Raw genomic sequence first — 25742 nt, forward strand, 5'->3', positions numbered from 1 at the left:
TAGATGCATACATATATACACGTACATACATACATAAAAATAAACGTGCAAATACATGCTTAAAAAAAGGATTTAAATAAATGAAGAGGGATACTCCATCCACTTAATTATTGCACTTCCGCAAAGTTGGGTGACTCCCAAGAGACAATTAAAATTAAATATGTCAAGCTCAAACACTGCATCCTTTTCAATCAGTTCCAATAACGCAACTCAATAGCCGATTTCATGAAGCTGCCAGTATACTCCAGTGCTTCCCGGATAGATTCGGAAACTCCTTTCCCTACATTTATAATCATCATTGGCATCGCATCCAACAACTTTTCAAGCCACCTGCAAGTGTGGCCATTCGGAATAACTATAAACACTTGATGCACACACAAACATTTGATATCTGACATGTCTTACAAACTGGTTCTGTTCGATCCGACCCCGACTCCTAAACTCTCCCTGCCTGTCCCATGCCCTCATATTTTAACTTACACCTTCAGAAACAGGATTCCTGTCATAAATGTGTTGTATTCGAGGCCAATCTGAGATAATCCTGATGCTACTACTGACACTTTAAATAGCATTACTAACATGAGTGCTATGTTTTCTACAGATAATAATATAAATTATTGCGGCCATTATCATCATTAAAATTATATCATTCAGTTAAGTGACCACTTAACTGCTAGCTGTTAACTGGAATGGAAATTAGTTGCTCGGTTTCTCTACTGCAACACCTGCAACACTCTCCAGTATCACTGTACTGACGTGTGAAAACCACCTTGTCATGGTGAACGGCAAAATAAGTCCCAATGGGATCCATCACTACCTGCCTCTATTCAACACCTGCCATTGGCTAGTTGCCTGTGAAGCGTGAAGGCTCCTCTTGTCCTCACTGCCATTACAATACTCTTTAATTAGTGTACGTTGGCATCAGATGTCTTCCCACTTGGAAAAGTACTGAGCAACTAGTGCGCAAAAAAAATGTTTTTTAAAAGGGTTTTGCTTTTTTGCACTAGCCAGTGAAAAGGCTTGTAAGAGGATTTTTGAAAATGCGATTTGTTGACTCACTAAGAGGTTATCTGTCATCCTTAAATCCTTCTGATGTAACACTACTTTTCATTTTTCACCCATACAGCCTCTTTTCATTTTTTGGTCCAAAAAAGATTTGACCAGGACACACATAGAGGAACCAAACATGATGAAAACAGATACTAAACATGTCAGATATAAGTATTACTAAGGGATAAAAGAACACACTCATCCTCTAAAAACATTTTATTTCATACCTAAAAATAGCAGCTCATGAAGTCCTGACAAAGAGTTACCTTGACTGCTCTACTTAGAAATTTGTCCTATGTCTAATAGAACAGAAAGAAAGTATTTATATAAAAAGTTAATATTCAGACAGTGGTAGCCTGGATTTATACAGCCAAGGAAACTTTAACAAGCCTCTTGGCACCTTGGAACCAATTCCTCATACCTATAAAAATTACACAAAGGGAGGACAGAGGAATCTGGGTCACGGTGGGCTCGGGGCTAGCTGGCAAACCTTCTAATTTGTGTGACACTAACCTTGGCTGACTGGGGTTTCACTGCAAGCCCAAACTCCCCTCCTGTCTGAACTGATAAGGATCAATTCCTCCGTGAATCTGCTGTTTGTAAAGCTGTGGGTTGTTGTAACAAGGTGGAGGGTGAGCAGGGAAGTCCATTTTCAACAGGAGGAACAGGAATCAGGTTGACAAGTGTCCAGCCTGCAGTGTCAATCCAAATCAGCTCCAAAGGATCTGGACCAGTCCTGAACTCTGACACCCCTTCAGAGAACCATGGATTTTCTCTGTTAACAAATATTGCGCTCAAATTACAGCAGTTATACAGGATAAAGCCGCTGCCACATGAATACCTCCTACCTCATTTTAATTCTTACATTTGTAAAAAAAAAAAAAAAAAAAAAAGAAAATTCCAATATCATCTTAGACTTATCCATCAAATTAAATTATGAAAAAGCATATTTTCTCCCTTACCTGTAGTGGTCCCTAGCCCTGATCAAAGTTTTATTTGCCTTCACCCCATAATAAATGCCAACTGAATTTCGTAAGTGGTGTCATTTAGTTTTTGCATTTAAAAATGGCATTTAAGAAATTCAGCAACACATCTTCCTGATAATAATCCTATAATCCACCAAACGTACCATCAACAGTTTTTACAAGGACTATTCACTTTAATAGAATAAAGTCCAAATAAAACTGTTCACAGCAAGGTCTGTGGATTATGTGTTTAGCCAGACAATGCATTTTTTTGAAAGCAGTGTTAACAGATATTTAACCATTTGGGGTTTAGAAACAAGTTGTAAGTAACAGTACTGACATATTATCACTTAATAAAGTTAAAATGCTTTGCAATCTAAGCAAACTATTGCCTATTTACACATCCAGCAGACACAGAGAAACATTAGCATTCATTTAGAGTCACAGTTCAGACCAGGAACGGGCAGTATTTATGATGCATGTATTTAAAATACATACTTAAAATACAAAATAGGATTTTGTCATTTTTATTTGATAGGGTTAATGAAAATGGCTTCATATTTTGTATCATAATACTTTAGACTTTTGTTACTGTAAAATACTGAGTAGCAGCCCTCACAGTTATCGTTAACTTTCAGCCTATGTTAAGTTTTCATCAGTTGTGCACAAAAAAATACGGAAGTAATAATGAAAACTGCTGTTTTTTGAAGTTTATTTTAATACACTTAAATAAAAGTAAAATACATTTTGCCCATCCCTCGTTCTGGCCACCTAGTAAATGAAAGTCCAATATTGACTCTCCTTTTAGTACTGTTTTGCTTTCTACCAAATAGAAATATCTGTCTCTGTAGCTGCTAAATGTTCCAATGTGTTCACCAGCTACTGTGTCAGTCTGCTGTTTGGTGCTGGGCAGGTAGTGTACAGTGGGTTCTTAAGAACTGCCTACCCCACATCCAGGAGATAAGTGGCATTCATTTGTAATCAGGTTTCTCCCAACGTAACTCTATCAACCCCTGACAAAGATAGCTGGGTATTTAGCTACTAGATGTTTGACTTTCTTCACAAGCTAGAAAAAGAAAGATGCTAACATGCTCCAGGGGAGAACCATAGTATTAAAAATTTGTTCATCACTTTGACCCCTTTCACATTAAAGCAATTTGACCCATTGTTAATAAAAAACAAATGTGGATCAATGCAGCTTTAAATGCAATTTTCAGTGCTATCAACAGCATAAGAAAATTCCATTGGCATTCATTGTACTGGGGGTAGAAATCTCAATACAATATGGGTAAGCTACCCAAAAAGGTTCAAATCAAGGGCAGCAACTGGACTTGGCAGAAGATTTTCGCCTATCATCCAAGACATTTGAATTGAAGAAGCCTCTTGGATGGGAGGCAAAACGTTTTCAGCCAGGTCCAGTTGCACTTGATTTTGACCTTCCTTACATAACCGTGACCTGGATGACTGAGAATCTTCACAGACGATATGGGTAAGGGGAAAAGGGTTTGTAGGGTTGCTTTCACTGGGTTATATTTAATTAACATCATTTTTTTAAAAAAAGAGGGTGTGTAGCAGACACAATCTTATCTGGCAAAACATCAAAGTTCAGATAATTTCACACAAATGAAAACGGTACGCTCCACAGTACAGAGACAGATGGTTAAAAATAACAAGGGTCACTGTGATGGCAGTATTCACCATGCATATACTGTCTAACAACCACTAATGCCTCTAGCAGCTTATCAATTCAGGTGTGAATATTCCTCTCAATTTGAAACACCACCCACATTTAAATAATCTTTGTGATCTTTGCAGTAACAATTTCCCGCGTTAACAGTGAAATTTACATTTGAACTCATAATATTAAAAAAACAACAGACACCACTTACAGTCGAGACATAATTGAAATCCTGCCTACAAAACGACTGCATTTTCTGCTTCAGAGCAAACACCCAAAAGCTACAGTGCATATCTACTTCACAAGAATCACAGTACATTACATCAAATGTATTTTTTTCCTCTTGTACTGAAACAAGAAAGTGAAAAAAAAAAAAAACACTTGGGTTCAGACTGTAAGAATACCGGAATGTAAAAAAGGTAATTTTCTTGCTACGCCATGTGAGCGGCATCTGTGAGGGTCTGTCCCACTGTCCTACTTCCATTCTTGAGAATTCCCTCAGTGGTAACATGACCCAAGTTCATTGCTGGTGTTTTTAGACCACCAATATCAGAGTCATCTGCCTGCGGTTCTAAGAAAGCCACCCTCTTTCCATTTGACCGTCGCTCTCCTGACTCTACCTCCCTGGGGTCTGAACAGAGGATGATGGCTCGTCCGCCGCACCCTCTCGATCCCCCACCCCGGCTTTCCCTGCATCGACAGGGAGTGAGGTAGAGATAGAGCAGCACCAGTATGATGCTGACCACACAGGAAGCCAGGGTGGTGAACGCTGTGTTGAAATGCTCGGCACCACTGCGATGTGCCAAGCCACTGATGGAGGCAGTACCTAAGTTTCCAACCACCACATTGACCTCCAGAGACTTGTTGGGGTCATAGTGGCTCCTGCGGCCTGCCACGCACCCATACATACCGGAATCCTCCATCAGGGCTCCTCGGATTTCAAGGGTACCATTGGGGAAAACTATCAGGTGGGCACTTGGATCATTGGTTGATGAATTCACCACAGTCCTGGGGGTAACCCAGAACACCAACAGCTCCTCCTGGGCTGGAGAAGCCAACCCTGGACATGGCACGCTTAGCCATTTACCAGGTTCTACTTGGTAAGTCTGTGCCTCAAGGGACATATCTGACACTACCCGCTGGGTACATTCCGACCCCGGACCTGAATCGTCTCTACATGGGTATTCACCTCTGAACTCCACCAGTGGGCGATACTGTTTCCACATCCAGTACTCCAGCAAGGCGAGTAAAGCACAGTCGCAGACCAAAGGGTTTTCCTGCAAATAAATTCCACCTTGCTGCGTGAGAGACAGCAGGCTCTGGACCGGCACCTTGGACAGCCTGTTGTATGACAGATCGAGAAAGGACAGATTACGAGGACCTCCAGGTTCCCAGTAAAGCCCCAGAGGGAAAGCCATCAGTCTGTTCCCAGAGAGGTAGAGCCTCTGCAGACTCTGAAGATCGCTGAAGGCCCCTTGGTTAATCTGGATGATCTGGTTGCCAAACAGCAGCAGCTCTTTCAGTTCCTTCAACCCAGTGAAGATGGACGAGTTCAGCACTGTTAGTTGGTTGGAGGAGAGATCCAGGTGGAGGAGATGTGGTGTCACAGTGAAGGCTCTCACCTCAATTCGGTTTATGGAGTTTCGGCTGAGAACCAGTGAAGTAAGCCGGTTGAATGGTTGGGAAATCCAGTCCACAGGCAGGACAGTGAGGGCGTTGTGGCTCAGGTCCAACCGTGTGGCATAGCTTGGGAGATCAAAGGGCAGCGCAGACAGATTGCGGCCGCTGCAGGAAATTATATCGCTGGCACAAAGGCAGTATGGTGGGCAAGTGGCCACAGAGGGAGGGAAGCCAAGACACAGGGAAAGCAGCAAGGCTGCAGCAGCAGGGTTGCTGTGCCCACCTCCAACACTGATCTTGCCCAAAAGATGTAATGCAGTGGAAGGCATCCTGGTATTCCCTCAGGATGAGATCTCGGTTACTGTCTCACTGGGTGTGCACATGTCAGGTTTACCAGCATCTGATAGTGGACAGCTTTAATGAACTGAGGAGAGATACAGAAAGACAGGCAAAATGGAAATTAATCTCCTTATTTTTTATACTAGTTTTAGTAATAATCTACTAGCACTACTGGCACTAAACAAAGTGCAAACACCACATGAAGTAAAAGACACCATCATGAGCAAAAACAAGCAGTTAGATAACAGTAGGAATACACAGTAAGACTACATGGAAACATGTAATAGAGGTAAAGGCATTACAAAAATGTAGCTCTAAAATTTAATTGGAATCCAAATCTAAATACAAAAGTGATGGCTGCTGGCATCGTCTGCACACGACAACTGTTAGTATCTGCTGGAAGTGTAACTTAATCCAAACATGTCAGTAATCCATACTCCTCCCCTATATTTCTCACAGATACAAAACAAGTTAGTTGATTACTTTTTCCTTTAGCTCACCACCCCCTACTTTTGATATTTGTTTTCATTGTTTTATAGATAGATAGATAGATTTTGTATTTTACTGACACCACTACTGAAATCTAACAAATGCTGCATGTCCTTATAACAGCTGACATGAATTGATCTATCACCTGTGTTTAAGGTCTATATAAATGATAGCAAATTATAGCATTACAGTCTATAGAAGTCTTCAATATCTAACACCAAGAATATTATAAAAAATGTAAACTCCAACAATATTTAAAATATAATTTATAGCTCCATCAGCAGCTGATTTCGCTATTTAACTGTTCTCAAAAGATTAATTTAAAAAGTGCTGCAGTGTTTTAATGATTAGCCCATTAATCTATTGGTCCATCCATTAATCTGCAACTGTTTTGATAATCAACAAATCATCTAAGTCATTTCCCAAGTAGAAATACCAATCATTCTGCGGTTGCTGCTGCTTTATTGACAGCTTTTTGTAGGCTAAATGTAAACTGAATGTATTTGGGTTGTACACAGACAAAACAAGACTTTAGACAAGGTAATGGCATCTAGGAAAATTTGGATGAATGCATTTGGCCTTCTTCCCTATTTTCTGACTCTTTGTAGCCCAGTTCATGAATCAATTAATCAATTACATAATTAGTTGATTAAATGATGCTGAAAAGAATTGTTTGTTCTGGCCCCCGTGAAGTTTACATAAGTGAGAACATTAAAAAGTCATGATTGTGTTAAAGAATGAGCCAAATGTAGGAAACTGTTTGCGGGTGGAAGATGAATTCTGTATTATTATTATTGGTATTAGCCGAATCTGTCCTTTCCTTTTCTATTAGAATGATAAGAATTTAAAATGAACGACTTGTGGAACCAAAACAAACAAACAGAACAAACCCAGCCGACAGCTCACCTTTCCGCCCACACTGAAATCATCAGCAAGTCTGCTTTTCCGGACGAAATTGCGAGGACTACAATCCTAAAGGCAACTTCGCTCTTTCTGGAGTAAAGCGTTTTCGTCTCCCCTCAGCAAATACTCCGACTAGAATGTGAGCAGGGAGCCGGGAAGCTGCGGCTGAACTGCTCACCTGCAGGTCGGATTGCATTTTTGCCGTGGGAGGGGTCGTCCAGAGTGTAAACACGGAGCCCAACAGCAGCCCGTACGCCAATAACATGTGAGTGGATGCTGCCAAAAGGAGGAGAGGGCGGTGGAAGATGAGGAGAGGCAGAATGTGCGGTAGGAGAGGGTGCAGCATCAGCACGAGCTCGGATATTTGGTTAATTTGCTCCAGTATTTTGTGATTTAGTTGTTTACTTAGTTTCCTCACTGACTGTTTTGGTTAAATAAGTTATTGGTAGTGGGACAATAACTGTGAATATATGTGACAAGTCAGATAAAAATCAGACTACATGTTTGTGTCTCTCCTGTGAACATTTTTGCATATTATTAAGTTAATTAATTATTAAGTCGCACCTGTCTGGCAGATAGATCATAGAAAGGTGTTTATGACACTTTCAAACCTGCTGAACCAGACAATATCTTCCTTATAATGCCGTAGAAACACCTTTAATCTAACTTGTATAGGCCTATATTATAAGAAAAACATTTTACCTGCAAACTGACAACAAATGGCTAGCAGATAGCAGATTAAAGCTGCACTAATCACTATCAACAAAGGATCAAATGACTGCCTGTAAAGTGAAAGCTGTCAGAATTATCATCCTACTCTTCAGTTCATCCAGAGCTTTTTAGTATCTTATTTAGTATCTTTTAACCCCTGTGTTGATTAGATAACTGCCGCACTACTGTTCATTCTCACTACTCTCATCAACCCTGTTTCCAGCACAGGCAAGCAGCTGTTTTCATCAAAAAAAGTTATGCTACTTCACTTGTCTAGCACAAAGAGACAGACAGACAAAGTTAGCGACTAGCTGGTGAGCATGGAGGAACATTTAGCAGCTAAAGAGCCAGGTATTTCTTTCAAGAGTTGATGGAGAATATTGGACTGGCCAGAAACATGGTTTCTTGGTACACGGTAAAAGTGATTTTACAAATGGTGGTCAGTTTGTCAGGATATCTTTGCTTCTGCTGCCTAGATTTTGACCATATTTTTTGTGTTGCAAGTTGACCTGTTCTGGCTCACTGACAACATATCATTTTGCCTCCCGTCAATCACATGACAAATACAGAAATGAAAGTCTGAACCATATATATTCAGATCATATTAGCTTTAAATCCAGGAGATGGTGTTTGATTAAGATCTTTGGGTAATGTTTGAAACCTTGTAACCCCTTTGGTTGGTCCAGGATGTCTTAAAATCTGTGTTCATTAGTGTGTGTATACAATCTATGAGAAAGTTTAAAAGGTTTATATATTATTCTTGCAAGCTGAGGGCTCATAACCTCTCCAAAGAACGCCAAGCCTGCCTGTGGTAAACTACAGCATTTTAATGGTGGCTTGGCAGGGACAATTTGGTTTAATGTCGTTTAATTAGAGATAACATCACTGCAATTAAACATCTGTGACCTTGAACATGTTTTTTTCATGTTCTCTAACGAATCCACAGCGTCATCACTGCTGCGTTGCACTGTGCTGTTAAAAGTCTATATATTGAGTTGTGGAAATAGGTAAACACTTGCAGCTTACACCCCCCCACCCCCACCCCCTTTCTGTAAAAGAAGAGCAGCATTTTAGGATTTGCTTGTTGAGGCAGAATATTTTAGACAGCGTTAAGCTGTGCAAAGGGTTTACATAATCCCCCTCATTTTTCAAAATAGTGTCCATCCGTGTAGTGTTAGAATACAAAATGCAGATGCTGCCTTATTGATTCACGTAATGTGGCCACATGTTCTTCATTACAATCACATGAAACTTTATTTTCTAGAATGCTTTCTATCTGTGCTTCAGAATTCTGTTTACCACCGTGTGTGTCTGTGTGTGTGTGTGTGTGTGTAAATTTGCAACTAGCAGATGGTGTCTTTCATACCACAGTTTGTCAAGGTTGTACACGGTGAGTTTGAAGTCACCTTTTTTTCCCTTTTGCTTTCTTGTTCTGCCTTGTAGATCCACACATACACAGTTCATGTGGATTCGCAGTTCAATACCTGACAAAAAGAAGGGAGGAAAAAAATCAATTGTATTCTCATTTCAGAACATGAGTCAATTCAATTAAATTAGCTGAAAGAGAAGTGAGAATATTGCTTCCTGTTGCTTTATAATCCCGACTCCCACAATGCACCCCGTGTCACACTGTGACAGACAAATCGTTGTATGTTTCCATGGTGCCGACCATCAAAGGGGAAGGGCTCCAGGGATTTTGCCAGAGTGTCCATCTTCGCTCCAGGATCACACAGTCATGTTGTTGATATGCGAGGGATGGATGGATAACAATCTGTTCTTGTTCGCAGGAATGTGGCATAAGTAATGAACACCATGGAATGACAATGTGGCCTGGCAGTTAAATGCATGTAATTGCATGTCTTGGATCCCACGTGTAAAATAGTCACTGATTACATAGTAAGAATGATCGCCAAAAGGGTTGAAGAGCACTGGTCTGGATGGTTTTTAGTTTAGTTTAGACACTTATTACTTATTAGCGTGAAGAGGAGACCATTCTATCGTCCCAGTATGCATTGAGTGAAAGTCATGGAAACATCGTGAACATCAGAGAACAGGTTTACAGTTTCAGAAGCTTTGGAAGTTACTTGGTAGTTAGTGCTGGTTGCATAATTTACCTCCTTATACTTCCTGTCATGGATGAATTGCAACCATAGACAGTAGCCTATAGCCAGTAGCCAGTTTTGGACCAATAAAATACTACTAAAGGGCTACTTCCTGTTGGCACCAGCGTCTACTGCACATGATCGCGCAGCATAACCGTGGTTTAATGACGTAGAACAACGGCAGAAACATCGTAACAAAAAGTCTTAAGACTCAGTGTGTTTGTCTGACTCAGATCGTCACTGTTTCATCAGCCCACCTACGAGGCTCACCTGCCAAATAACAATGCAGCGTCACTGATCGCATGAGCTGAATAGTTTTTTTTAGATTGCAGAGAGTTTAGAAGCTAAGCAATACGGTTACATCTCGCATGTGCGACGGGGTGTCACAGGGTTTTGACGTCATTTTTGGGCCTACATGGATCCCTCCATGCAGGCTTTGGTCGGCTTCCCTGTCCGATCTCTGGCTTACCCCCTTGATTGCAACTAACCTGCGAAACTTCCTCAGGCCAGGCTCCCTTATAGGTTGTACTACCTGTTTTGTGCATCAGGGCTCCAGAGGACAAAATGTTAATTTAAGCTAACGGGAAGCAGAATCTCAGGCTTGAAGTACCCTGATTTCATGTTAGTGATAATCATGTCCTAACCTCTTCTGCCGTTCTGAACCAGCTGGCAGAGTTTGCAGATGAGGCTATTAGGTGCTCAGCTAGCTCATCCTGATGTGGTGATTGGGGCAGTGAATACCACACACACACATAGCAATAGCAGATGTGCTGTGGGAGTCTCAGGTCTCACTTTCACCCACAGGCATTTTAGATGAAGAAGAAGAAGAAGATATACTTTATCAATCCCGCAAGGGGAAATTCAGTGTTTGATGATCTGGAACACTGATGCAGGTTAGTTCTTAATGCATGTGAGTAGTGAACAAAGTCTCTAAAACTGCAGCCACCACAGATGTCTTTTTTTGTTTGTTTTTGTTTGCCTAGAACTCATCAGTCTTATTTACCAGAGATCTCGGGTTATACATCTAAAACCTTGCAAGCATAGCATGTATATTATTCACTGCCATAACTTTATTTAGGTTTGATTGTGATTTATCTCCACAATTCCTAAATCCAAACAGTTGAGCTCTAGTGAATTCAGATTTTCTGCCAACAACCGTCTCAATCTTGCGCAAACCCCCACTACATCCTCTTTTCCTGGATGGTATCCGTACCACCCCTTCTTTGCTTGGGTCTAGCTGAGGTCTCTGTAGAGGAGCAGGTTGTCTGAGACTCTTGGGATGCCCAGGCTATTACAATTTAATCAAAAGAAAAAAAAACGGATTCAAACTGGTTCAGTACACAATACTCTTTTTTAAGCTTCTACTTTTTCCACTTTATGTTGATTGAACAAACAAGATGTAATGGGTGAATTGATGAGCTTTAAAGGTGATGGATGCTGGATTTTCTCAACTGTAGCTAGAGTGAGGCTAGCTGTTTCGCCCCCGTTTCCAGTCTTTATACTAAAGTTAGCTAATGGGCTGCCTGCTGTAGCTTCATATTTTATGTAGTTATTAGGGTGATATCAATCTTCTCATTTAACTCTCAGAAAAAAAGCTAATACATATTTCCCAAAATGGAGAATTTTTTTAATTTAAAATAAAAAATAGAAAAGAAAATGACATATCTTTATCAGATATGACAAAACACAAGCAGTATCCCACAAAAGTGACCACCCTCACATATTTGTAAATATTTGATTATATCTTTTCATGTGACAACACTGAAGAAATGACACTTTGCTACAATGTAAAGTAGTGAGTGTACAACTTGTATGTATATATATATATATATATATATATATAGTAAATTTGCTGTCCCCTCAAAATAACACATCACACAGCCATTAATGTCTAAACCACTGGCAACAAAAGCTTCAGTGTTGTCACGTGAAAAGATACAATAAAATATTTACAAAAATTAGAGGGTGACTCATTTTTGTGAGATACTGTATCATTAACATTATTTTAAGATCCACTTTGGACCTTTATATACCATTAAGCACTTTAAAAACATTCAGAGCCTTAAAGTTTACATTAGAAAAAAATCTGTGCTACTGCAGAGGTCAGATTGAGTTCTTGAAAGAGGCAGCAACCTTTGAGTGCTACACACTTAATGGTTTAGTGGTGCAATTTTATTTTCCACACTTATCAACACACATAGTATTTGAGTAAATATTGCATTTAGAGCAGCTGCTTTTCAAAAACATCAGTGTTCCCCAACTATTCACGGATAAAACCATCAAGTGTGCATCTCCCAGCATTAACTGTCTCCATTTGGAGCACTTGAACATCAAGGACTGAGTTTCCAAAACTGAACTGCCATTTAAAACACAAGCTGAGAACGAATAAACCCACTGATAGAGGGAAATCCATCCATCCACTGTCTAAGTGCAAACACTCAGTTTGGATTTTACTAGAAACCTTTAAGCATGTCAACCCTTTAAAAGCAGACATGAAATGATGCAAACTGTGCTCCACTGCTGTTAAACCCTAGAGGGGTATAATTAGTGTCTTTAGTAAAGGAACATTGCCCTTGGTCCCAATTGTGCAGTGCTGACCCAGATCATACTTGGAACGGGAAAATAAAGAGAAAAGGTTGCACTGCAGTGGCGACTCCAGTCCGCACAGTGCTTTATCTTACTCTTCTCCATCCAGCTCCTGTTGATGACGACCTTTTAAACACTGGAAGCTGTGACAAGACTTAGGAGCTACAAGTGTGGTTTTAATGGAAGAAATGTAATCCTACACTTCCCATTATCTTCTCATTAGATCCCCGTTGCTGGTTAATGACTATGTCTTTCAAACTCCACATTACCAGTTTATGATGTTGACTTTCCATTAGAAAATCTTTGTCTCGAAGCCCAAACTACAATTTGAGTAATTTTCCTAAACAAGCTCCTCCAGAACTAAAGAACATCATACAGCTCGTTTCAAAAGCTCAGTAATACTCCCTGTAACTTGCAAACTGACAATGACATGTCCAGTATAAGCTGTACAGTGCCCCTTCAAAGGATAAGTCTGGCAGAATTCTATATTTTTATTTTCACAAATCTTACAAGACCACAAGTATTGTCTGCGTAGCCAATGCCTGTGTCACAGTCACTCATTCAACAGTTTGACCGGTTGCCAATCAACCATCAGGAGGGCGGGTCTTATCTAATGTGAACCTATCAGACAGCATATGCCAGAGCATACCTGTCAACTTTGGGATTTAAAATAAGGGAAATTTTCTGGCACACCGCCCTGGGCCGTCTTACCAACCCCTACTACTGTCAGAATATGATATGGCTATATGGTTGAAATTGAAATGCTGTGAACTTCCCTGCATTACAGAAATTAAAACACAAAGGGGCATAGAAATTCAGCACATACAAGTTTATTTATGTATTACTTGAATGAGGATACATCACTTACACATTATGTAAGCCTCCTCCCATTTGCTGAGATACTCGCGCAGAATTTGTGCCTTTTTGGCAGGTACTCCATTCCTCTCACGTTCACCCAACTTTGAATCCTCGCGTTCTTCTTCTCCTTCTTGTTTTATTTGCAAGTACCGTTTGAGTGACATCCTGTCACTAGATGTTAATGTTCTACATACTGCCCCGTTTTATCGTTGGTGAATGTAGCAAACATATCAAATGCGTGATTTTTAAATTTTGTTTTAGAAAGGTTAAAAATACGAGAGATTTACGGGAAAGTATTTAAATGGGTATCAGAGAATGGTTAAATACGGGAGAATCACAAATGACATGTAGGTGCCAGAGCAAAAGTATGAACTCTTATGCTGGAACCGTGATGGACAACTCTCATCTCGTATTGTTGATTAGCTTTGAACATCTGTTTATTTGCTAAACTAAATGAACTGCAACCAACAAGTCTAGTTTATGGTTGTTGACATGAGTGGAGGACCAGAGTGGGCTGGACCCAACAGCAGCCAGTGAGTGAACTGCAGTCAGGTAAACGTGTTCTGTCCACTCAAAGTCAGATGTCAGCAAATAATGAAACTGGAAAGCATTGGATTGACATTAACTATTGATTATAAAAATGTTGATTAGCCGAGCAGACGGGGCAATATGGATGGACATCTCCCAGTAAATAGGCTAATATGCATCACATATTTAGTCAAGTCATAAATAGCATTTTACCTTTGAAAATGTATTTGCCTGATGCAGCTGATAGCCTATACTTGTTTGTCAGTAGTTGATGCTGGATCATCAGCCAGTATAAGCACAGTTCATCCACATACAGCCTCAGCCAGTAGGAGCACATCCAGAGATATAACGTCAGCATCAGCTACAAGCAGCTAAGACCCTAATGGAAAAGTTGCTGCTCCACCAAATGACCCAGCAGAATGGCCCCCAGTCATTACAGACTTTATCAGGACTGAGTTAGTAGCTGCAGAGGTCCATTCTAAGAGAGCTCCGATCGATCGGTCACCGATCGTAATCGGCCGATAATGGCTTTGATCGGCGGTGTCTAAAAAGGCAAATGAGAAAAGCCGATCAGAAGATGCAATACTCGTCAGATAAATTTTCAACGGCTGGTAAAATGGTGTCACTACGCATCTGAGCAGTTTTCAAAGCTAGCTAGCACCAAAGTCCTTTTCAGACAGGAAGCGATTAATGCGCCCAGTTAATCATTTACAATGAGAGCTGAGCAGCAATCAGACAAGCGGAGCAACAAGCAGGACTCAAGAGCGATGGTGTGTGTCATCTCACACACCCCTGCCCGCTACTAGAGTTTAATTGTCTTGACCCACAGGCAGAGAGAGAGACAATCCTTCAGAGTTTCCTCATGCAAAGAAAGGCGCCACTCAATCAGCTGACTGCCTCTCTTGGCAAAAACGGAGGACTTTATAAAACAATGACACACACTTACATTTGGCTTTCTGATTCGGTCAAGCAAAAACACGATGCTACTGACCAGAGTTTTAGTTTGTGTATTTTTCTTAAAATGTTTTGTCCTGTGTAAATAACACTTAGGCTAACAGTTAGCCTACTGTGTATGTCGCCGTATTTACTTTGCAACGACTCCTAGTCTGTTTTTCGCCATCACAGTCTCTTTGTACTCCCGTGTTACTTTCAGTTCTACTTTGGTGTGGTTCTACGTCTGTATTACTTTCTTCTTTCGGAAAATCGTCTGCAACTGCAGAGTAGACCATCTACTTCATGTTTACACCGGCACATGCATGCCCAATGTATGTGAACGGCCACTAGACGTGTGTTTTCAGTCCTTTTAATATACACAGAGATCAACTCTGATACGCAGCTGCAACGCTGCTGTGGACGGAGAAGATCGTATTCATTATAAAAAACTGTTTTAAAAAACTTAGTAGTGTGGATGTAGCCTCGCATTAACCCATTCCTCTCTCTACTCCTCTCATTTCAGCCCTCCTGTTTTCCCTGTGATTCTCCCATATTTTTCCATTCTCACCTGGTACCCTTCCTTTAAATGTTTCTCCGGAAATCTCCCATATCTTTAACCTTTATAAAATCAAATAAAAACCTGCTGGCCGTATTGAAAGTGTTGGCTACTCTCTCCTCTTGTAAAGCTGGTGGCAGTAGACCTATGTAAAATATGTAGACTGTGCTTCTTGCACAAGGATTAAATAAATGAAAACAACCTACTGAAATAATGTTAGACCTACACTAGTGGTAAACTAAATGAAATTATAATGAATATAGTAACTATAAGTAATATTAACAATGTACTAACATATGGAATTAACATTGTACTTTTATTTATTTAAATGTCACTTATTTTCAAATCTCACTGACAGTTTAGACTCCTCTCTCCCCCTGAAGCCCACAGAACCTGCCTGAGCTTTCCAGAACAAAAAGCGGCTGCTTCAGAGTTTATCAATGACTCAGGATGCCTGTGCTCCTTTATCTCCTAAATATTTTGGCTACAGCCTTTTTTGGTTTAGTTTTTTTTGTTGTTGTTGAAGTAAATGTATAAAGATGCTGTTGTTCTGTATTTGTAATTTATTCCACAGGAAAGTTGTATTTGTTAAGCTTTAAGATGTTCGCAGTGACCAGACAAAGGCTGCTATGGTTTAAGTCTCTAAGACTCTAAGACTTAAACCATACCATACGAGGGATTGCAATTTGTTGCCCAATTTGTTTCCTGGCAATTAAATAAACAGTTGCCATTCCATGATACTTTATCATCTGTTAATTTTAATACTTAATACATTGTTTTAGGACCAATAAAATAATTATACAATATACTGTATAATGCTACATGATAAATAAAAGGCTTCATATAGACCCAGTGATCAGTGATCAGTATTGGCCAATACTGCTTTCAGCAGTCAGTGATTGGCCCAAAAAATGGAATGTAGTGAGAGCACTGCACTGTCAGCTGTGACTGTGTAGCAATGACAAATTCTTTACATGGCTGACGATTCAGGTTGAAGGGCCCCATAGCAGAATTTTGCTGAGGGCCCCGGGAGGACAGGCTCTGGCAAATACCGTGCCCAGTTGTATATGACTGAGCCTTTTTTAAATGAAAGTTTATATATTTGACTTGTTTTTAAATATTAACATTTTCAGTAGGAGCCCATGGGTTTGTGTCTGAGGGGTATAGACAGGCTGGGGAAGTTATAAATATTGAAAGACAGACTAGGCCTTCTGCACGGCTTGAAAGTGGACTAACAATGTTGGACTAACAATGGACAGTTAAAAAATTATACACATTCCACAATACCCACAATACAACTTGACCGCTGACAGTGCAAGTGGAGATTTGGGTGTGCGATGCTAGTAGCGACTAATGTAGCTTCAAGGATACCAGAGATGTTTTCCTACAGAGGTTCGGAAAGCTCACTTCTTTCTAACTCCACAACCCCAAATTGTTTTCATTTTCCAACTTGTACTCTTCAGTCCCAACTCCCAAACGACCCTGACTCCATTAGTTGGTTATCTTGTGGCTCACAGGTTTTCTATTGTGAATTTTATCATCTATGTTATGTCTGTGTTTGCACACAGTGTGTGCACACAGTGTGTGCAAACACCCCTGTTTTGCACTAGCAACACTGGTGTTATGACCTCCACATATTTCTCCTCAGTTCGATAGCTGCCTACCACCTCCTCTTTGCAAGTGTGGGTATAAGATAATGTGTGGGTTTGAATAATGCATGTAGCACCTTGCAGGACCCTTGTGACATTAAAAACTGCTTTAATTCCAAATTCCCTGTGAATAATAAAGAATAACTACAAATTCACTGCAGTACTGAGGATTTATTTTATTAGTAGATATTAGATTTAGTAATATAAAATTATTTTGAAATTAGAAATTGACTCCTGCATCTGACACCTGAGGTTGAGACTGAGTGTGAATGTTTTGAATGTTTTGATTAGTTTTTTTCCCTTTGGGTGAGTGATGCAAGCTTGGTGTGTTTTTTGTTTTCTCTCTTCCTTTTTCTCAGTTACTGAGTCCTGGGTGCGTCTGACTTCCTGGGTTGGCACCTGCTGGCAATCACAGACCTGTTCCTGATCAGCCATCCCCACCACTTCTTAAGGAGAGGCATCCATTCCCTGCAGGACTGCGGACTGGTGTGCCGTAGGTTAAGCCTACGTCTAGCTCAGCGCCTGTTTTTGTAAAGTAACCTGTTCGCCTTTACTAATTTCTGTCTCCAGATTGCCCGTTCAACCCGTTCAGCCTGCCTGCCAGTTCCAAACCCCTGGAGCCACTAGAAGATCCAATCCTTCTTGCCAATCTCCAGCCATCCACGCCAGCCCCAGCCCTCACTCCCCTACTGCTTAGAAGGAAACAACCTGTGACCTCACCCTGCCTTAGTTCACCCACTCCACCTTCATAAATAAACTGTTTAAACTTCTGCTTTGTCTCCTGGTCCGCATCTGGGTTCTAGCGTATTCCTGACAGAAATACCGTATTGTACATGTACCCTGACAATCATTATCCACAACTGCTGTAGTGGCATTGCAACCACTAGCAAGGTGGCTTTCATGAGACCTTTTTGGGTTCAAGGGGATGCATCATTTGAGCATAAATTTAAACCAGTGAGTTAAAAATTCATACACAGTGTCAATTACTAGAAGAGCCTGTGTTGACAGCGAAGAAAGACACATGTCACGTGAAAGCTCTGAGTGAGATGTAATGAGCTAACTCATCTCTGATTTCAGATGAGAACACAGCTAGATTTCATACGCTAAGTTTAACAATAGAAGTCAGGGAATGATGGTGTGCAAGATGTTGGTAATTTGTTTGTTGTTGATTTGTTTTTAAGAAATTATTAGAAATAATCAATACCACGTGTAGCTAGAGTACAACTTTCAGTTTCAAACTGTAAAATCCCAAATGGGAAGTACAATGGTTTTCCAAGTATTTATTAGTTCAGCTTTTATTTTATGGGTTGTCATTTTGCTTCCATCTTTTTTTCAGATGTTCTCCATGTGATGACTGGCATTGTTTGCCAACAGTATTAACAAAACTCAAAATTAAGCACTTTTTGGATGCAATGTTTATTTGCCACTTGTTTTTATTTAGAACAACAGAATAGAACATGTCAGAAAACCAGTGTACCCACATTTCTTACCATTAACTGCTATCCCAGCATGTACACATGTATACAAAACATATACAAATAAGTTCCATACCTTTCATCCCAACCAATCATCACAAAAAAGAAGCAAGGGGGAGAAATACTAGAACACACTCACAGTTAAACAAAACGGCCTACACTAGTGGTAAACTAAAAAAGGACACTCCGGTGATTTCGTATTGAACCTCCATAAAGTTGGTGGATCCTCAAGAGATCAACAGCAGCAGAGATATGGCTTGTAGCCTCTAGTACAGGTCAAGCTTCAAAAACACTGTATTCTACATATCCCATGATGCATGTGTCTTTAGACCCTCCCTCCGATTGTTTAAACTAAACCGATTTTAGGAGGCTGACTTAGCAGGCCTTCTCTTAAAAATTGTCTCAAGCCCACTATCACTATGTCATGTAGGTTATTTTCTCTGACTTTAAAGTAGATCCAGATCCACAGACGCCATCATTCAGCTGTTTACGTAGGCCGAGAAGTAATCCTTCTGACGGTAAACTGAACTTGATGTGTAAAATTGGTGGAGCGTACCAAACCAACTCCAATAAAGAATATTGCAGGCCAGTCAAAACTAGAATACCTGTCAAGGGACGTCTTTCTTTCTTTCTTAGATCATCTCTCTTTTTTAGCCAAGCTAGCAACATGGCTCTGTGGATGGCAATGTCAGTCAATCAGTCAGTCCGCTGCTTTGGCCGAAATGAAAGATTTCTCAAATGTGGTCAAAATGCATGCCCCCCTCAGGAAGAATTCTAAATGTCTTTTCCTCTAGAGCAGAGAGTGGGAGGCAGGCCTCCCCAGGGAGGCTCCAAACATTTGAGAGGATCAGTGAAAAATGAAAAATATTACATTATTTATTATATTAAAATCAAAAGATGATATAGAATAGCCTAAATGTGTGTGATTTGTTTAAAGAGATAATTCAGAGAAACAATAATTTGGGGGAAATTTACAGTTTTTCCCACATTCCAAGAGATTTATAAATGCCAATACAACTGTCCATTATGATGTATTTGGTATGGTTTGTGCTGTCAAACAGCAATAGTAGGTCTAAAATCTGTCTGTCTATGTGATCATATAACATGATCATCCTCTACTTGAGCAAAACTGACCAGGTAAACTAAAGGAGGGCACCTTTTTCCAAGCCTTGTCCCACTGTCTCAGACCTTGAAAACCCCTGCTCTGGAGCCATCATCAAAATGTGTTAGTGTTCAATACCTAATACTGTTTTTATGACCAAATACCTGCAAACCGAATGTTGTTATTGCTGGACATGACTCATTCAACTTCTAACACACTGAAGAATATAAATCATCAGGGAGTGAAGTACAGTTTTGCATCTTTTAGTGTCATTTATTTCACCAAAGTTCTGCTTTGTTTGAGATAAGCAGAAGAAGAGCTGGGTGGATTAGAATAAGCACTGATGCAACCACTGAACCTACGCAGAAACATCAGAAACTAAAGCTAACACTGAACAGAACATCAAAGAGACGCACCTCACATTTCAGTGTTTGATTAACAGGGGCTCACTGTAGCGTTCAGTGAAGAAACAGCAGATAGTAACATGGATGAAACTGAATAAAATGAAGACTGATAACTATTCATGTAGATTGTCTTTTTTGCCATTTAGCGTACATTCTCCTCCAGAGTGATTTACTGGAAGAATATAAAATCTCCAGTATACTGCAGTGAAAATTACAAACATTGCCTCTTATCATTTAGGCTAATGAATAAGAAAAGCAGTTAGAGGAACACGATGATTGGAAAATAAAATTACTTGTCTTTCCGTTAGCGCTGCCTACTCGTTTCTTTGGACAAAACTATCTTCCTGCTGCGGTATATGTTCATACATTAGACAGATTTAGGTCTTTGTGATGGCAGCTAACAATGATGGCTTTTTTTCTACATTCGATGCGTACAGTAGCCTATCTCAGAGTACAACATACAGCTCTGGTCCTCCAGTCCAGCTCCAATTAAAACACACACACACACACACACACACACACACACACACACACACACACACACACAAGAAAAAGCCAGTTTGTCTTGAGCCATAGTATTTTTTTTTTTTTTGTACAGCTGAAACAGTCAGGGGCTGAATACAGCTTTGTTTCCTCTGATAATGACAATGCATTTTGGCTTTATGCAGTGGGATTGGAAAGGATTTTAAATCCTTTTCAGTCTCACTGGATTCTGTAATAAGAGTGAACCCATTAAAAGCCCCCAAACTGTTTTCATGCAACAACATACAAGACTTAAAAGATGTTAAACATGAAAGTGTGAGTTAATGTATGCCATACTAATTAAACCAGTTTTCTTCTCTTTTTTGTCTTTAGACATTAAACCTCTGAAGATCACCTGTGGGACAAGCAACTGGTCAGTTAGTTATATTAAAGTCTGCCACAACTATTATTTTTGTGGAGAAACAGCGCTCTCAGGTGGACACCTGAGGTATTTCTGCTCCCTCAGCTTCATCATGAAATGTTAACAGTGATAGAATATAAGTACAAATTCGAGGTACTTGTACTTTACATGAGTATTTACTTTTTATGCAACTTTATACTTCACCAAATCTCAGAAGCAAATATTGTACTTTTTACTCCACTACATTGGTGTGATTTAGTTACTAGTTACTTTTCAGATTACAATTTGTGTGTCCTTCCTGTCCAGTGAACCACCTGTCTCCAAATTTGGTGTTTTTTAAGTGTTCCTTCATGTGTTGGAAATTATCTTATTTCTTAAGCTAAATGAACGCCTTGGATCAGCAGGAAAATGCAAGCTGAAAACAGGGCTGTTTCTCTGAGCTCATGAAATGTTGACTTTTTAGAGATACATGGTTCTCACAGGACAGCGACGCTACAAACATATGATGATGAATTACCCGACAGTAAAAACAGCGTTAAAAAACTACAGCAGTAAAATGCAACATACACATTAATGCAGCAGTAACGTTAATCCCAGAACATCATGTAGAAAACAGTAAAACACTGACAGGGACCATTTCACTGCATTATGAGTACTTTTACTTTTGATACTTTAAGTACATTTTGCTGATAATGACAGCATACTGATTCTTCAGTTAGGTTTTGAATGCAGGACTTTTTCTTGTAGTGGAGTATTTTCATAGTGTGGTATTATATTTACTTATTTTACTTTAAGTAAATCAGAATGCTTCTTCCACCACTGAATGTTGACTCCGTAAGTGGTAAGAAATGGCAGATTCAAATTACTTGAATGTGGATTGAGCAGAGATGCGTCTCGTTATCACAGAGACGTCCCTCCCTCTTATTTCGTACCTTCAACCCATGTCATGTGTGTTTTTTCACTAGATGAATAAGAACATCTGCACACCGTACTGTTTCCTTGATAATTATATTATATATTAAATATATTAATAGTTTGACATATTGGGAATCATATTCATTCCCTTTCTTGCCAAGAGAGTAGACCAGAGTGGTCTCAATCTTTTCATCTAACTCTCAAAATAAACATTATTAATAAGCTCAAACTATTACTATCACAACTCTGCTTATTTTAAGTCACTGCTTCAATTGTATTAACAAATAGGTGAATTTGTTGAATAGTTGAATATGGAAAAGAACTGGAGGTGTCATTGCAAGTCCGTAGTTTTGGATTACATAACAATGTACAAGTTCCAAATGGCAGCAAATATTGGGAAGCTCCAATACCCAGAAATGCTGTAATATGCACACAACGTGTTCACCAAGCCTAACTGGTTTTCTCAAAATGTGGTTGTTTTTTTTTTAAACAGTGTGTCCTTGTAATATACAACTGTAGACAGATGCCATGAATATGTATCTGATAGCATGAAGGCTCGGTACATTGGTACATTGAATCTCTTTGGTGGACCAGGTCGAACCTTTCATGTTCATCACATGACATTAGTGTCACTATGAGGTGAGGGTGTCCCGCACATTGTTTGGTAACAGTATGTGAGGCGTTGACAGACATGATTCAGAGATGAACACCTGAAAGGATGTCTGCATACAAGCCATGAGCATTGATGGCATATTGCTCAGTTAGTCAGTGTGAAGAATCTTTGTTCTGCCACATACTGTATCATACGGATCCAGGCGGGAACTTCTGTAGCATTGGAAATTTTTAATAACTCAGAGCACACGCACTGTTGACATTTATTTCAAAACACAAATGAATGAAATGACAGAAATCCTTGTTTGTCTCCTTCTTTTGTAGAAATTCAAAGACACCATGCTTCTATCTTCATAACATCTTTAAGTACATGGCTCTTGTCATCAAAAAAAAAACAGCATGGGAATAAGTGTTTGACTTTATTGTGTTGGATGGCCCCACTTATGTTACACACACACACACACACACACACACACACACACTGGATCAATCTCTTCTCTGGACACACAGGACACACCCATCTTATTATCATATAAGCATGAGGAAATATAAAATAAAAGTTTTTATTTATTTTATCAAATTAGTGATAAAAGAAAACAATCTTGCCTTTTTACCAACTGGTTGGAGGTTAAAGGAAAATAGTTTAGCATTTATTTTTAGATTTCAATTGAAAAATTTAGCTAAATGGATTATTGATTGACGTAGTCACTTATATTTTCGACTTGTGTGATAACCCTTTTCCTATATTTTTTCAGGTTCCAGGCACTGTATTTCTACACAGCGTAAGATGGAAATGGCCAGGTTTATCACAGGTTTTTTTAGAAGTGTATTTGACTTTTTCACAAACAACAGCATGGGCAGTCCTGGTCTTGTAATAATCTACAGTCACAGAATCACATTACAGCAGCTCCGCTACACCATCCAGGAGGCACTTGAGAGAGTAAAAGCCATTTGTGTGTAGTTCAGTAGGAAAAATGATGATTTGAATGACGAAATCTTAGTTGAGATGACTTTTTTTCTGCAAGACATATTCTATTTTTCAGTCAGTCAGTGTCCCAGCATTTTGTGTAGCTTCATTTTCTGTATGTATAGGTGTGTATTTTGAGCCTGTTTGTCAAGATGTGTGTGTGTGTGGCCCCACCAGTCAGGGATCCTTTTCCTTTGCCACCATGTTGACACACGTGTGCATGCAGGGACAAATGTGGGAGGTTAAAAAGGGCTGTGCGTGTCAGGTGTCATGCTCTCATCACTGCATGAATGTAAAGACAACCCACTTCGGCATATGCACACACTTACCTCTTTCAGCCTCTACAGAGAAGACAGGTGAAAGGTGTAGCTGAGTGGAGGTTAGAGAGTTCACATTCCAGGTAGAGAACATGAGGCCTGTCCTTGAGCGACACTCCAAGCTACAACCATTTCAGTTGTTTCACCAGCTTTGAGTTTGCGTTTCTGAATAACTGTTGTCCTACATGCAAAAATGCTGCTTTTTAGAGCCACAGATTTATTTGTCCACCACTTTCCTACTACGTCACTTGTGGTCGGTTTAAATGGTCAAGGGGTCAAATCCAAAAAAATTATGCAGGTGGCAGGCATTCAGACGAAGCGTTTGCTTCACGCTCAGCAGATCCTCCCTCTTTCTCTAAGAAGCGTGTCATCTGCAGCTCCGGAAACAATAACATTCTCCCTCAGGGACTTCTTTTGGTCCCCTCAACCCCCCTTTAACCGTCTGGACAAAAGCCCAAGGGGGGAAAAAGATTCCCCTTGATAGGGCACGGCCGCTTAGAAACTTCCAGAGGCCCTTTCCATTTGTTCAGCTGCCTGATGGAAAAGTACAGGGCTTACATGGCCCGCCACCCACCCACCCACCCACTTGTATGGTGGCATCTCCTCCTCCTGTGCTGCAGCTCTGTGTGTAGAATTAGTTCAACTCAATTTGTGAAAACAACTGGCGCATGACGTTCCATCAGACAAATCCCTGTTTGTGCAAACACTCCCACAAGGGGCAACTTCTCATCATGAGTGGTGACACAGCAGGAAAAAACAAGACAGGGAATCAGGATTTGATTCTGATGACTGGCTTTATTTGTTTGTTGCCATCTTGCTATCAATAAAATCTGATAAAAAAACACACCCACACAGTCCTCATAACGCAGATGAGCTTAATTGTTAGTGTTAAAAGGTAAATAATTTGGGTTCATTGATATTTAATCATACATATTGCTGTGTGTTCCAGAGAAAAGTTTTTTAGGTCATTTTTCATAGATGCTCAAGCCCAGTTTTAAAGCAGCTATAATCTTTTTTTTTTTTAATAGCAATGGATCAGGTGCCTGTATGTCATGTGAAAAGGCTCGCTAGAAAGTAGAAGAGAAATAACGTTAAATGAATGCTGATATTGCTCCAGGAAATGTTGGCTGTATTGTGATAGCATATCCAGACCCAGAATGGCCTTAAATGTTAATTTGATGTATTTTGGCATCATATTCAGACTGTAAGAACTGAAGCCCCCATTAGGATGCAATAATGAGGATAGATCATACATCAACTTTGAGCACGACATAGATACCCCACTGCAGGAGAGCTCCAGGAGAGCAGGGGGACGCTAAAGGGACAACTATGATTAGCTCATGTGACCAGTGAATTAACTACAGGCTACCTTTATCAGTCACATGGGGACAAAGATAGCTGATGGCTATTTTTGGATTTGAAAGAGAGGTCTGCTTGTTGGGTCTTGTGTCAGAGGCTTACACTAGAAGGTCCAAGTTCCACCAGATAATATTTATTTTCATATAGGAATGGTTATATTTAGATGCGATATTACAGATGGTGAACGCTGATGGTTATTGCAGATGGATATTATTAGGCATAAAGTTAGAAATAAACGGTTATGTGTAACTATTTGAGACTAGAAATATCAGTGTCAGGTTAGAAATAGACAGTATAGAATATAGACAGTAGGATAGTCAGTTGCTGCGACTTCAGCTACATGACACTGATTAGCCTACTTCTCTGGCTCTCGTTCAGCTGCACTTACCTCTAAAGGAGAAGGAAAAAATAAAACAAGTATTGCATTATTTATCACCATTTGGAAAAGGAGGCTAAATTTATTTTCCCAGAACTAGTCCTGGTATCAGGATTAGAAAAAGGTGTAGACACCTTAACCAGATTAGTTTATTTGATGTGAATTAAAGGTACACCAATGAATATTTTTATATTAACAATGGAATAAATGGCTATGGCCATTGAAAGGTGTCGCTTGCAATGAAAATACACAGAATATTGTCACTACTCTGCACTTCCCTTCAACTTCAACTTTCAGCTCAACCCTATGTCATTGTTCACCCTCACAGATCCATCACGCTGTTGCAGCAAAAGGAATTCTGATAA

General features: G+C 39.9%; 1 protein-coding gene and 1 long non-coding RNA gene across 3 annotated transcripts; one reads left to right on the top strand and one right to left on the bottom strand.

The window, feature by feature from the left end:
- Positions 1-1251: 1251 nt before the first annotated feature.
- On the bottom strand, positions 1252-24169 carry LOC119918455 (amphoterin-induced protein 2-like). 2 transcript variants are annotated; one of them, XM_038739207.1, is made up of 3 exons: positions 23655-24169; positions 9162-9239; positions 1252-5737 (listed from the first exon to the last, which is right to left on the bottom strand). In XM_038739207.1, exon 3 carries the CDS (start codon positions 5640-5642, stop codon positions 4125-4127), a length of 1518 nt encoding a protein of 505 aa, XP_038595135.1. In that variant the 5' UTR covers positions 5643-5737; positions 9162-9239; positions 23655-24169; the 3' UTR covers positions 1252-4124. The 2 variants fall into 2 exon arrangements, with proteins under 2 accessions (XP_038595135.1, XP_038595136.1); XM_038739208.1 differs by lacking the exons at positions 9162-9239; positions 23655-24169 and adding an exon at positions 7048-7302.
- Positions 10262-17738, top strand: LOC119918456. Its single transcript, XR_005447448.1, has 2 exons — positions 10262-10750; positions 17327-17738. It is a non-coding gene; the product is annotated as an uncharacterized LOC119918456 (long non-coding RNA).
- Positions 24170-25742: the final 1573 nt, after the last annotated feature.

This window comes from Micropterus salmoides, unplaced genomic scaffold, assembly GCF_014851395.1.
Source record: "Micropterus salmoides isolate LMB-PRFRI ecotype aquatic unplaced genomic scaffold, ASM1485139v1 Ms_hic_scaffold_23, whole genome shotgun sequence".
Lineage (NCBI taxonomy): Eukaryota > Metazoa > Chordata > Actinopteri > Centrarchiformes > Centrarchidae > Micropterus > Micropterus salmoides.